At 38.6% G+C, this 15,216-nt stretch overlaps 1 protein-coding gene across 7 annotated transcripts in view; it reads right to left on the reverse strand.

Annotated features, from left to right (window-relative positions):
* The window catches only part of tmem201 (transmembrane protein 201), a 107,867-nt gene that overhangs the window by 44,476 nt on the left and 48,175 nt on the right, over positions 1–15,216 (reverse strand). For 3 of the 7 annotated variants that reach the window (XM_048615272.1, XM_048615270.1, XM_048615271.1), the window contains exon 6: positions 13,426–13,629. In XM_048615272.1, the coding sequence (XP_048471229.1) occupies positions 13,426–13,629 (204 nt within the window). Of the gene's footprint in view, positions 1–1,529; positions 1,582–10,856; positions 13,630–15,216 lie in introns of those variants that run through there. The other 4 variants (XM_048615274.1, XM_020520484.2, XM_048615273.1 and 1 more) reach the window with 4 other exon arrangements.

Genomic DNA, 15,216 nt, shown 5'->3' on the forward strand with positions numbered 1-15,216 from the left:
GAAGAAGGGTCCAGACCCGAAACGTCAGCTTTCCTGCTCCTCTGATGCTGCTTGGCCTGCCTGCTGTGTTTATCCAGCTCTACACCTTGTTATCTCAGATTCTCCAGCATCGGCAGTTCCCACTATCTCAGGTTAATGGTATGCTCATTTGTCCTCTTAGATTTTCTTCCCAGGCAATCACCATTCTCTTTTGCATCTTTCAATAGAACTCTTTACCCAGTCATTTGGAGGCCCATCACAACAGGAAAGTCAGAATCCCGACAAGGTTTCCTCCAGATTCTCCCAAGCATTTAGTCTCGGTTCTGCACAGCCTTGATGAGTAACAATGCAGCCAGCTGCAAAGCTGATATTTTATGGATTGGGCCAAGTGATGGTGTATGTAGTTTAACATAAACAAGTTTAGGATTGTTTGGTCGGAAGCATGGAAACAACGAACTCACTGACCTCAACCATCATTCAGAACAATGACCAGGAAGACCACTTGGGGATTATGCACAAGTGGTCAAAAACCATCTATTATATGGCCACAGCAAAGACAAACAAAAACTGGACCACATTGGCAAAGTGGTTGATTTAAATCGAAACGTAAATAGTTTCGATGGCACAGATTACAACTTTGAGTATGAAGTGTAGTCTTGTCATGACTCAAATTTTGCCTTCGAGAAGCGTAGGCACAGTGGAACAATAACATCTGGATCCACATGGTTAAGGACATTAGGTTCATTTCTAGATTTGAAATGAATGTACATCAATCATAAAGCTGATGTAGTCATTTTTGATAGACTCTGGAAGAATTCCAATGAACTGAAGGGTAGCCAATGTAACACCACCTTTTAAAAAAAGAGAGAGAAAATGGGGAATGAGAGGCTGGTTAGCCTGACATCAGTGGTGGGAAAATGCTGGAGTCAATTATTAAGGATGTAATAACTGAGCATTTGGGTAGTGATGACAGAATCAGTGCCAGTCAGCATGGATTCACTAAAAGGGTAATGCCTGACAAATCTTGTGAAATTTTTTGAGGATGTGACCAGTAGAGTGGACAAGGGTGATGCAGTAGATGTTGTGTATCCAGACTTCTAAAAGGTGCCACACAAGAGATTAGGAAGGAAAAATTAAAGCTCATGGTATTGGAGGTAATGTATTGATGTGGATAGAGAACTGGTTGGCAGACAGGAAGCAGAGAGTTGGAATAAATGGATCCATTTCAGAGTGGCAGGCAGTGACAAGTTGGGTGTCAAAGGGTTCAGTGCTAGGACCCCAGCTGTTCACAACATACATTAATGATTTGGATTTGGAATTGAATGCAATATTTCCAAATATGCAGATGACACTAAGCTGGGTGGCAGGTGTGCTGTGAGCATCTGAACACAGGTCACAACTTAAGCTCAAAAGCCTCAAACTCATTGGATGTTGGAGCTCATCATTAGAATGATTACAGTTGTCACTTTTGATATAGGGGGCCAAGTCTCCATCTGTTTCCCGAAGAAAGGCTCCTGTCACACTCCTTATTGAAGTCCTTCCATCACGTTTGTCACAAATGGATTTTAGTCCCTTAGATTCCAGATTTCAACTTGATCATACCTATACAGGAAAGAAGCCTGTATTTCAGTGGTTCAAAACAGAACTCCTATTGCAAGCAAAACACTCAATGTCTGTCACTTTAGAATAGATTCATGTAACAGATATGTCGGAATGTTTCAGGAGTCCTTCAGGGTAAGCTTTTCAAAGTCAATGTGAAACTATTCAGTGCAGCTTTGAAAACAGCCCCTAAGATTGATATGCTTTTCCTGTGCCAGAAGAACACCTATATAAAAATTGAAGCAAGGCTACCTCATGCTCACTCTTTCCAAAGAAAGATTAGTACTGAGCATGCACTCATGTGTGGAGGTTAGGCGCTTTATCATGCAGATTTTGTGGTCTCAGTCAAGATGCCAGCTCTCCCTAATGTAAACTGGCAACCAATTGCAGAAATTGGGTAAAGGATGGGGCAGCACTGCTTAGTTGCACAAATGTAACATTTCCACATCACATTGTGATTTTGAAAAAAAAATTCTCAAATATTTTTAAGTTTGAGGAACTAAGCTGAAATTAGACATATTCCTTTACAATCCAGCTTGGAAACTATTAGAAATTCACACCAATCCCCATCAGCCTTCCAATCAGAATTGGGAGGAAATCCAAAAACTGATAGAGCCAGAATGAAATTTAAGCCTTAAAAGAAACGTTTTTTTTTTAAAAAGATGAAGTCTGATTCTCTTCCATTTTCCTCTTCCTTACAGTGAAGTCCAATCTGGATTGCCAACATATTGAGCAAACTCGCAAATGAACAGGAAGAATGCTTGCATTTATGGAATGCATTGCGTTGAGACACTTTAAAAACTTTCATAAAATATTTTACACTATTTTATGAAATAAATTTTTTCATAAAATTGGATAACACTTGTGAGGTGTTGCCATTGGATTTACATTGAGCTGAATTACATGGTCTTTATCAGTTGAGGAGGACCTGTTGGTCATTATAAGCTTAACACTGAAGCATTAGAATGATTGAATGAAAATGAACCACACTGCCCCTCTTCATAGCTAAAGCGTTCCATCCCAGGCAACAGCCTGGTGCGTCTCCTCTACACCCCCTCCAGTGCAACTATTTCCTTTCTATTCTGCACTGTTGTCTTACCAAAGTTCTCCACAGCTCCAATATAACCTTCCTGCTGTTATAATATATGCCAGACTGATAAAGGCAAAGGTCACGTATGCCTTAACTACCCTATTAGTCTATTTTGTCACTTTCAGGGTTGCGTACAAGCACCCCAAGATCTCGGCTCCTCTGAGCTTCGTGGTGTCCTACTGTTCATTGAATGCTCCCTTGTCTTGTTACTTCTTCCAAAGTGCATCACCTCACACTTATCAGGATTAAATTCCATCTGTCACTGATCTACTCTCTAGCCACTAAGCCAATTTTGGATTCAACTTGCCAAGTTACCCTCGATCCCATGCGGTTTTATCTTCTTTATCAGTCTCCTTCGTAGGAACTTGCAAAAGCTTTGCTAAAGTACATATAAACTACATCAATTGCACTACCTTGATCTACACACTTGGTCACCTCTTCAGAAAATTCAACCAGATTTGTAAGGCATGACCTCCATCTGACAAATCCATGCTGACTATCTCTGATTAAATCTTGCTTCTCTAAATTAATTATTTCTTTCAGAATTTTCTCCAATAGTTTCCCTGCCACGGATGAGAGATTCACTGGTCTATAATTCCCTTGTTAATCTCTACCACCCTTCTTGAAAAGTGGAACCACATTAGCTGTCCTCCAGCACCTCCTGTGGCCAGAGAGGATTTAAATATTTGGGTCAGGACACCTGTGATTTCCTCCCTGCAGCTTGGGATACACTTCATCCAGACTGTTAAGGCCACCAAAACCTCCTCACTCCCAATATCAACTTGATAAAGAACCTCTCAGTCTACTTTTCCTAAATTCTGTATCTACAAGCTTCATCCTCCCGACTGAAGAGCGATGTGAAATACTCATTTTACACTCTACCAATGTCCTCCATTTCTACACAGAACTTTCACCTTTGCTCTACTATTTCCTAGTTATTCTATTCCCTTCAATATCCTTATAGAACATTTTGGGATTCTCCCTACTCGTCCCCCAGTGTTTTTGCCATGCCCCTCTTTGCTGTCCTATTTGCTTTCTTAGGTTCCCCCTTGCACCTTCTATACTCCACCAGGGCCTCTGATAATTTACTGATGATGTCCACTTATCCTGATCTCTAAGTGATCTCTAACCAACAACCTGCCCTGCCCACATAGATTCAATAGTCAAGAAAGCACGCCTCTTCTTCTTCAAGCAGCTCAGGAAATTTGGCATGTCCATAAGGACCCTCAGCAACTTCTACAGATGCACCATCGAAGCATACTGTCCGGGTGCATAACGGCCTGGTATGACAACGGCTCTGCCCAGGACCATAAGAAACTACAGAAGGTTGTGCGCACAGCCCAGACCATCATGGAAGCCAACCTTCCATCCATGGCCTTCATTTACACGGCTCGCTGCCACAGAAAGGTGGCCAACATCAAAGACCCATTGCACTCTGGTAACGACCTCTTACAACCTCCTCCGTCAGGCAGAAGATACAGAAGCCTGAACACATGCACCAGCAGGTTCAGGAACAGCTTCTTCTCAGCCATTGTTAGACTGATGAATGGACACTCTAGCCTCAAATAATGCTGATCTTGCTAGTGTTGATCTTGACTAGCGCACTCCCTTTGCAACGTAACCTGTATGCCTCTGTCTTAGTTGTTTTGATCTAAACATCCTCGCTTATCATCTGTCAATACTGCTCAAAGATTTTCACTGTACTTCAGTACACGTGGCAATCGAATCATTAAATAAAGTGATTAAGAGCATACTCAAATTGTATCAAACCGGTTCCTGAATATATGCAATGTTAAATTTGTTTGCAACTTTCAGAGTGAGACGTTTTTGTGAATACATATGTCACAGCTCTCTGTGGTCCCATGCATCAGTGTGGTTTTGACTGCCACCTAACAACTGCCTTGCATTTAAATACAGCAAAACTTGGGTGTCGAGGCAGTCAAGAACCCTACGCTTAAAATAAAGTGGAAGACACAAGAACACGAGAAACAAAGGGGATTAGTATATTATGCAGCCCTTTCAGCCTTTCAACATAACCATGGCCCAATGACTTCAATACCACTTACCCATCCGCTCCCCATATTCCTGGTGTCATAAACCCATGCATTTCAGCCTGAAAACAGATTCGACAGTGCAGCATTCACAACCCTCTAGGGTACAGAAACCCAAAAATACACAACCCCTCAGGAAGAAATTTCTCATCTCAGTCCTAAAAGACTGACTCCCTTTATCTTAAAACTGTGCTCTATATTCTCTACACCTCAATGAGGGAAACAACTTTCGAGTGTACCCTGCCAAATCCTTCAGAACCTTGTATTTGTTTTGCAGGTAAACTCCAGACAACATTGATCTGATTTTACCCAGTCTCCATTCATAGGGTAACCCAATCAACCCAGGGACCAATCTTGTGAAATAAATACAGCAAATGCTGGAGAAACTCAGCAGGTCTAGCAGCATCTGTGGAGAGAAAAACAGAGTTAGTGCTGAGTTCAGTATGACTACTCTCTCGATGAACAGGGGTTGGGGGGGGCCAAAAAATGATGGTTTTTACATATTTTAGCCAACCTGTTCAGACAGGTTACGACACACACTGGCACTTGAACCTGAAACGTCTGGCTCAAAAAGGTAGGAATACTACTACATTACTACATCTGTTACTACATCATTAGCGAACGTCTCTGGTCACTAGTCCAATGATGTTACCATGACAACATGGACAATCCAAATGATGGTTTTTACGCTTTTGACAAAGGGACTAAGTTGCGAGTGGAACAGATGGTATGGCTGCCCAAAGCAAAAGACAAAGGGAGGGCACGTGGTAATAAAGAAGAACATAGAGGTAAAATAAGTGTGGATGGTAAGCGTGAATAGCATGAACCTTCGTTTTATTGCTTCCAATGTGATTTACACCCTTCTTCGAATATGGAGATCAAACTGTACACAGTAAAGTCACCACAGTCCCACAGGATCACAGGACTGCTTTCTCATTAGAGAGACATGACTGGTGATGGTTTAACCTCAAGTTTTTTTTGTTTCCTGTACACAGTACTCAAAAGGAGAAGAGCTGGTGCCTGTGGTTGACAGCATTAAGAAACCTTTCACAGCCACTGTGGATCCAAGATACCACAATTTGTTTTCAGACTTCTGCTGCTCAGGTTATGCAAAATTTGGCTGGGAATCTCTCTTCAAACAGCTCAGTTGTCCTATCATTTTCTCAAATTTCAAAACAACACTGCACCAATTTGAAAGCTCAGCATGGGCTGCTACTTACATAAAGTTATCAAACCACATTTCTTTGGAAATACAATCTTCCCACAGTAGGAAGCAGTTCAGAAGTTCGTCAGTAGCTTGTTAATCTTTTACAGTATAAATCTGCTTTTAAAAATAAATTGACAACTTTAATTTGACTTCGGATAGTTGCATCTACTCCTGAAAATCTTGCCAAGAAAATCAAATTCAAAGCCACCCTGAGATAACTACCAGCTAGAGATATGTAATGTGGCTGCCCCATTAGGAGGTAAATTTAGTGTGATCTAATTCTCTCAAATAAACCAATATAATGACCCTGCAACAACATTCCCTTGCAATCCCCATCACCAACCACACTTCCCCCACAACCCAGATCAACCTTAGCCTATTCTGAGGTGCTTTATTTTAAAATGTATTTTCTGGATAGAAGTTAAGATGCTGCCTGTTTTTTCAAAAAAAAAAGTAACAAGAACAAAAACCGATCTCTTTCAAAGAGCTGAGGTGGTTGCTGTGGCAATAGTGTATACAAACAATTCATTATTGTGTATGCATCCTGATAGATTGCTCAGTTTAACAGGAACTTGAAAAAAAATGAAACATTAAATATGTACAGAGATGGTCATTGTAGTTAATCTCATTTGTACATTTTTCATAAAAGTGACTGGCTGGACAACCTGGAAAAAATGCTAAAAATATAACAAGAATCCAGTATGCTGATTTGTGATCAGATAATTCTCTCTTCCTTAGCAAATTCTCTACCATAGCAGTGCTGGTGTCTGATTAAAGCTTCCTACTGATCAGATGGTAGACTATCCTGTTGCACAGCACAGTAGCAAAATACAATGCTTTGTCTGAATGTGAACTTAAAGTGATCTTAAATGATCTCTGGTTCTGTAATGCTCCGTTGGAGGTGGCCATGATCTGTGTTCTGATGTCCAGATATCACCAGACAGGCTGCATGATGACTCACTAAATGTAAGCAAGCATGGCACCATCAGATTCAGACTGTGGCTGTACACATTGCTTTGGCAAGATACAACTTCAATGGAGACATTATCTGTCCTGTGGAAAAATGATGTACTCAAATGCTGTTCCTGCAGTATTAATGAAAAAAAGTGTTTTTAAGAAGATTGATCAATCCTTTATGTAAATGTTTCCTGATATGATGGGTGAAGGTCACTATAATCATAGGAATAAGAGATCACTGAACTTCTCAACTCTGCCCCAATCAGTTAAATCATAGAATCATTATTCCATAAATACTACATACCCAACTCCACATCACCAGACGCCCAACAGAAATCTGTAGAGCTTGTCTATGGGTCATAGTTCTTATCAATTCTACATTATCTTCCATCTCAAGATGACTTAACTCAAACAGCAGACAAATGATTCAGTCACCAGTATCACTTCTGACATTCACTCTGCCTTTATGTAGCTTGCAGTTTCTTCTTTCTCTTTGCTTTAAATTGCAGGGCAACACAAACTTTACAAAAGAACATCTCACTTTGCAATATGACTGGTTACCTCCGGTTTTGCCATAAATAGTATCTCACCCCAAGGGGCGTTAGCATACAGCTGTTTTGGGGTGTCACAGCTTGTTGAAAGCTCACCCTTACAACTGCTCTCATGTCAACCCAGGCGTGATTAAATGCCTGTTCTTGCACCTTCCTGTGCAAAGTCCCTAAATAACAGTCAGAGGAGGAGCCTGGTCAATTTTCATTCAGTACCCCGCATTTTTTCAGGTGAGGTGTGGTGTCCCAATTATTCCCTACCCAAGAACAGCAAACTAAAACTGCAATCAAATTCCTCGATCAGCCTCGCACCAAGTGACCCAGTGATCCAGAAAGTGAATTGTTAACCCATTTGCTGTTTAAAGTTACTATTGCTCATCGTGTGTCTCAAGTCTTATTAGAACCTTGTTGTCTCAAAACAAGTGGTGAAGTGGTGCTTACCAGACGTGAAAAGGTCAGATCTGTGTGCACCAACACCAGCAGACACAACAGTGAATCTTCCAGTAAATCTCATCTCTTAACTGCACCTCAGAAGCTGAGTAATGCAGAGCCACTTGAAAACATCTGACTGTTCTTTGAATAAGTCAATTCAACATAAAAGTTGCAACAAAAAGACTGGAAAAGATTTATTAAAAAATATTTTAGCAAAGAAAACTCCTAATTAATAACTTCAGCCCTGAATGCTTCATTTAGTAGCATCTGATTTCAACAGCTGTTGCAAATTTCAACTAAAATCCTGAAGTCAACAGATCAGTGAGTAAAATTCCAACTTCTGATCAGGATTATATAGGTAACGTTTACCTGCTCAGCATCGCAAAGACAATGAAACAGACTCATTTGCTAACGACTTCCAGACAAATCAGTGAGCAGAGTTAATATCCGTGGTATGTTAAAGGTGTGACACAGAGTCATGTTATCTAGGCATGTGCCTGCAATCCTCAGCAAAAGCTACTAACATGGCACTGAAAGAAACACTAACAATGCCAACCGCAATCTGTGTCACATGAAGGTCAAAGCAAGATTAAGTCAGTGTGGGCCTGCGTGCGCACAGACAAACAACAGTAGGCTGGACAGGTATACCTAGCAGTTAAAGCTAATCTCATACTCAGTTTTGAAATGGGGTTTGGGCACTTCAGACATTGCTTATCAGCTAGCGGGACAAGCTCCACCTTCATGAATTTAATTAATAAAATGGAAAACATGCTTAATTTATCAACTAACTTAAATTCATTTTTAAAATCATTCCAATGACAAAAGACAAAAAGTAACAGGGGCATTATAGAAAGAATGGTTAACTAGGTTGTATTCTTCTAATAACATGGAACAGACATTAATCTGGAAGCACATTTTTATAAATTTCAGTTTTTTGAAACAGTATATTTTACTCAAATACCTGAACGTGGATGCACAAAACATGCACAATTAATTCTGGGAAAAACAACTTGAGCGATGGCAGGTTTACGTATAGTATTCACATACTATACATCTACTATTACCACATCTTCCCAGTTACTTAATTCTAGGGAGTAATCCTGAAAATAAGTTGCGAATAAAGCACAGTTTAAATATGCTGCAAAATGCTCCAACACACTCAAGTCAGAAGGTTCACAGTATATGGGAGGTTAAACTTTTTAAAAATAGATTCATCTACACATGGAAGAATGAAACAAAAGAGGCAAACTAAATACAGGGAAGAAATAAGGAAAAACGATCCACTGTTCTTTTCTAATATTCCCTGGAGCTAACTGTTCATTCAGAATCATCATTGCAGTCCTTGGAAACTGCAATAATTAGAGTGCTTTATGCAGATGCTATTACACATTCATCAAATTAGGTAACATAGTGAATATTATTTGCTAGGTGGACAAATAACAGGTACAGGTAGCTTAAAAGGGTTCTGGAAATCTGAGCAAATGCAGAAAATGCTGGAGAAACTCAGCATGTCTGTCATCATCTGTGGAGTGATCTCTTGATTTGAGTTTCTTTATCAAAATATTTCAGACATCCTAGTCTGACTAGATACATTAATACCTAAAATGGCAATGTATCTGTTTATTGTTGAGCAAAACATCTAATTTGAAAGGAAAATTTTACAAACCCTGATAACCACATACTTTCAAACAGTGGTTCTTTAGAACAATGATTGAGCTCAAATTGTGAACAAATTTAATGATTAGCAGTCTACCTGATCTGATTACTTTAATATTTGCAACATACAGGGGCGATTATTTTCAAAACTCAAACAGAAGCAAAGACAGAATATGTTCAAGCTCACTTAACACTCATCAAAACAAACCCTTTGTTCCACAGAGACAAATAACACTGCCTTGATTAATTCGAAGTTACTGAGCATTAAACTGATATACCCACTAATTTTGCTTAAAAAGCCAAGTTCCATTGATTTAATGGGTTACGCAGTTCACCGTAAATGGACATTCAGACAGTGTGTGGTAGAGGTGAAATGCAACTCCAAACGGATTTGGGTTAAATCTCCTTTGACCGTATTCATTCCCTCAACTGCAAGCTCATACAAAATTGATTTTCCCTTGTAATGTATCATGGAGGGTGAGCACCAATGGAGTTGAATCTTAGTAAATAGATGAAAACAGTTGCTGATAAAACAATGAGGATATGAGAGCAGAGTAACACTATCAGGATACCCAATTCTACAGATACAAAACTGCATTAATCAGCAAATTCTGGCTAAAAGTTTACAGATAATGAAGATTCACAAAACAAGATAATTTATTGGTTAGATTAAATGAGCATTATAGAGCAGTAATATCTCTTTGATTACATAAGGCTGCACCTTTATACTGCAGCAATATTTATACATCAAGGTCTTTGATGACTGCGCCAAAACACAAATTTACAGGCAGCATTTGAAACAAGTTTATGTGTTAACTACTGATTTGATGCAATCTTTAAAACTTTCATTTAAAGGGAACATGTCAAGCTGCCACTGAACAGAAGGCAGATTGAACGCAATTGAAAATCTGTATTGAAGTTAAACCCTTCAATAACTCTCTTACATGGGTAGGCTGAACCTATTTTGTAAATAAAATTGTAAAATTTCACTTTTATTCTTACAACTATGTTGTTGTCAAGTGTACAGCATACGTTGATTTGACAATTTTGGATCTAATGGACTATTTATTTTAGATTAATTATGGCTAAATAGAATTAGGTCTCTTTCCTGGTCCCATATCAATAATTTGAATGCAAACCTCAGCGAAGACATATGACTCAGATCTAAACTGAAACATGGTCACAATCAAAAAAATTGATATTTTTGAAAGACCTTTAGCAAGTGAAGTCCATGACCATTTCCCTGAATGAGCAGAGTTGCTGTATTGGTGTGAATGCTTGCTGTGAAAAATTAATTTGCAAAGAACCGCAACAGCACATAACCAACGAGTATGTTCAATGATTGGATATACAATTTATTAAAAAGAACCCACTACATATAAACCTGGAAGCTTCACTTTCACCATGCACATTACAGCTAGAGCTACTTGACAACAGACATTAGTGGACCCAATTAAACCAATACAAAGATATTTTTCAATGTAGGAAAAACACAAGGTAAAAACACAAGGCAACAGAAGGTGGTTTGAAGCAAAAGAAAATGAAAGGCTGCTTGAATCTAAGCAAATTTCACAACATTCTAGAATGACCAATATGCATAAAAAGTAACAGAAGGCAAGGCGAAAAAACAAATATACCCTTTTGAATACTAAGGCTTTTGAAATAAACAGGACAATAATTCAATATAAAGAAATAAATGCAAAATTTAAATTGAAAAACAGTTGCAAAGAAACCCAATATTTTACAGTTAATAATAACTTTAATATGGAAATTTAAGGTCAATATGATAAAGGATGGCTATTAATTTATGCTTCATAAAAATTAACTTTATAAATAAAAAGATTATGCACATTATTTTTAACGCATCTTACTCTGAATTTCACTCATCAGTTTAATCAAGTTCCCCTCAAAGTCACAAAACATTTTAATTATATCATTATTCCTTCATTGGGGCAAAATCCTGGAATCATCTCCCCAACACTACTATAGCTTTGACGCCCAGACTTCAGTGGCTGAAAAAGACGTTTGGAGGGATAAGCAATAACGCTGGCCTCTTTAATAACACCCACACCTCACAAATCCAAACAAAAACTCAATGACCTACTGACAAAAAGAATTTAAAGACAAGTCGCCTGGTGATTTTTAAGGATTTCTATGCGGCTTTTATATAATTTTAAATTTAAGTGTGAACACAAATTAGGTCTATTGAATACTGCGTGCATTAAATATCTTTTACGAATCATTCAGAGGCATTCCCAGTACTGCTGGATTTGAAATATTAGCATGTTATTCAGCATTCAAAACAGTTAAGGAAACTGCTGTCTCTTATGAAAAGAGCACCAGCAGATATAAACAGAAGAACTTGGAGCTAGTGATGGGTGAACTGATGGTCCCAATGGGATACTAACACTGCTTCATAAACATTAAACTGTCTTCAGCTTAAATTACTAGAAAATGCTCAATGCTCTTCAAAAATACTTAACTTTGATTACACTGCAAATGAATGAAATCAAATCAAATTGAAATAGAATCATCTAGATATTTTGTGATCCAAAACATGTTAAAACAAAGCCATCGTATCACCCGTTCACTAGTCTGAAGCCAGGAATGCAAAGTTTGTTTTAAAGAAACAGTAATCTTTTTTGGACCTAGAATGGACTGCTTGCACCTTTAAGAAAATCAAACAGATTCACTTTCTCTTTCTATACTCAATTTTTGTTTAGGTCTCAATTACATTGTTATCTTGCAACAATTTTTTTTGAGGGGCTGGGGGAGAAAGTGTCTTAATTCAGCTTCTCAATTATACGAAAGATTGGACACCACAAAGCACAGGCATTTAACCCATTGTGCATGTGCTGGCTACTTGGTAGAGTTATCCAATCATTCCCAATGTCTTGCTCTTCTCGGTCAGAATTACATCCATCAAGAAAGATACTTGATTAGAAGTGCAGTAAGCTAAAGATTGAATGAGTCAGTATCGCAAAACTGAAGAATCAAGCACAACAGTATCACTGGAATTAAGTATAAATCAAGAATATTGATGCTCTTTATTGAATATGAAACAATATTGAGGTCTGTAGTGTTCTTAGTCTTTTAAAAAGGAGGCCCATCATTAATCGCTCGTTTCTGAATGGGAGAGAGCACACAGAGCTAAGTTTTCTTTCACAATAGTACAATATACTATAAAAAGAGCAAAGGCAAACTGTATTAAATGGCTGTTGTGCTAGTTTAATTTATCATTGAGCACCATGAATTTAAGTTGTGAAATGGATGCATCATTTAAAAATAACCCAAACAATGTTCAAAATTATCCCTGAAAGATATTATTTAATTTCATTACCTTAAATAGTATATGCATTACTGTCCTCTCGTCATGATGTTTAGTCACACTTTCCACACTGACCTTCATGACTGTAATGCATACATAACCAGCTATCATGGGAACTCCCTAAGTGAAGGTTTTCAGTGACACTGTAGCTGCAGGCTACCTGCCACTAAGAGGCACCATAACTTCACATTACCCTGTGACGTGTTGACCAACGCCACAGGAGATCTATTACCCCTTAAAAATAAATTGAAGTCTTGTCACTTGGTCTAAAAGTTCCAAGCATTTTCAGTTAATTTGTTAAGTTTGAATAAGTAGTTAATTGGATTTTTTTTAAACCCACTAACCTAACATAGATGGAAGAAAGAGTACGTTGTTGTGTAGGTTTGATTTTCGTAAGATTATAAAGTAAAGCTCTCATCCATAGGTCGACAAAAAATGATGCTGCATCTTTAACATCCTTAGAAAACAATTAAATGATGGAAAAGCGAGATAGGAAACAGCGCTCCACTGGATAAATAAGGACAGATTCATTCACACAAGAGTTCATTTCTGCCACTGTTCATTGTTCAGACTCTGACCTTCGTGCCCTGTATCGCCGCTGGCCAATTGACTTCCGAGTAGCGATGGTTGCAGTGAAGCCCACCAAACAACACAGGGATGTGGTGCTGAATTTTAGAGTGTCAAGCCAACCAGGAACATCGGTCTGCAGGTAATTCTCCATCAAATGTAAGCCCATCACTGCAAGCCAGAGTAGAGAAGCCAGTGCATCGATCCTCCGAAGCCTGGGGAATTCGGTAAAAGACAGAAATACATTTTTAAAAAATCATGTTGACTGTCCTAAAGTAAAGAGAAAGGACAGTCAGATTAATTATTAAATGTACAGTTATGGCAAGTTACTATCTTATTTGTATGGAAGAGGAAATTAATTTTGGATGCTAAGTTCAATTTTATTCTATTCCACCATTGTGGTGGAATCTCAGAAGAGCCATTCAGCCCACTGCATCTCTGCTCGCTTTTTAAAAAGAGCTTTCTAATTAGTTTCATTTCCTCAAATCTTGCTTGCAGCCTTGCATGGTTTACCTTTCACAAGAACATAAAACCATTTCAAAAGGAAACTGGCTCAAAGTTACTTTGAATCTACTTCCACCCTTGCTGGCTGCGCATTCCAAATCATGACTTGGGTAAAAGATCTCACCTCCCTCCTGTTGCTCCTCCTTTGATTTGCTAATAGATTGCCCCTTGGTTAATGACCCGCTCACCAAAACGAAACTGCTGTGCTTTATATACACATTATATTTTTGGACGCCCCCAATTAAATCTCTAACTTTCTCAACTCTAAGGAGCACAATCTTAGCTTCTCTGGTATCACCACATGATTGGAAGCCCCTCAATGATCTTTTTGGTCTGGTAAATCTCTTCTGAGGCTTGATACATTTCCTGAATTACCCTGCAAGAATTTGATAATTGCTATGAGGTCTTACGATGAAACTTAAACAAATTTTAAAATATATCAAACAAAACGCTGCGAAACAATAACTTTCAAAAGGGATAAATAAGAATAACTTTCAAAAATAGGAGAAACGTTCAAGTTTAGAGAAAGAGGGGATAAAAAGGGAGGACTAATTAGATAACTTTTCAAAGGGCACAGACAGACTCCACGGGCCGAATACTGGCTTTCTGACTTGGTGTATATTCCAGTTAAGGCCTGAGCAGCAAGTTTAAGAAAAAAGTTTAGTCTCCCAGCAACTTGGATCTTCTGGGAGCAAAGGAATGGTATTGACAGGTCATCTATTCCTCACACTTCACTACCACTAACAGTCTCAACTGTTAGGAATCGTAATACCAGAAACTGGTTCTATAGTTCATGGTTTTTTTTCCCCTCAGACAGAATTAAGTCGGACACAGTAACTCCAACACAATATGGCCGGGATCAGTATTAAAAGCAGCAGACAACACCAACTTTCATTTTGCCATTTAAATATTCTCTGCTTCCTGGTGAAATTGATTATTACTGCTCTGCTTAAAGAGGAATGAAACTTTTCAGCCAAAATTGTGCAGTTCCACATAGACACACAGACTAAGATGTCTTACAGACAAACTTACACTGCCTTAATTACAAGACAAATTAAAAACATATTTGGCTTGCATACTGTTCAATAGCCCAGAGTAAACAATTAACCAGATAATTACACCTCCCCCTCTCTGCTACCACGATCCACAGTTTCTCAGAGTAATCTTTTTCTTCAGGTCAAGTGCACTGCATAGGTAACCACATTTTTTCATCTATCACTTGCCTAAACCGGATTTTGCCTTGTCAAGTGGGGCACATCTGAAAACACCTGCAGGTTGATCAAAGGGGCAGTTTGTTG

Source organism: Rhincodon typus, chromosome 31 (assembly GCF_021869965.1).
Source record: "Rhincodon typus isolate 14 chromosome 31, sRhiTyp1.1, whole genome shotgun sequence".
Taxonomy (NCBI): Eukaryota; Metazoa; Chordata; class Chondrichthyes; order Orectolobiformes; family Rhincodontidae; genus Rhincodon; species Rhincodon typus.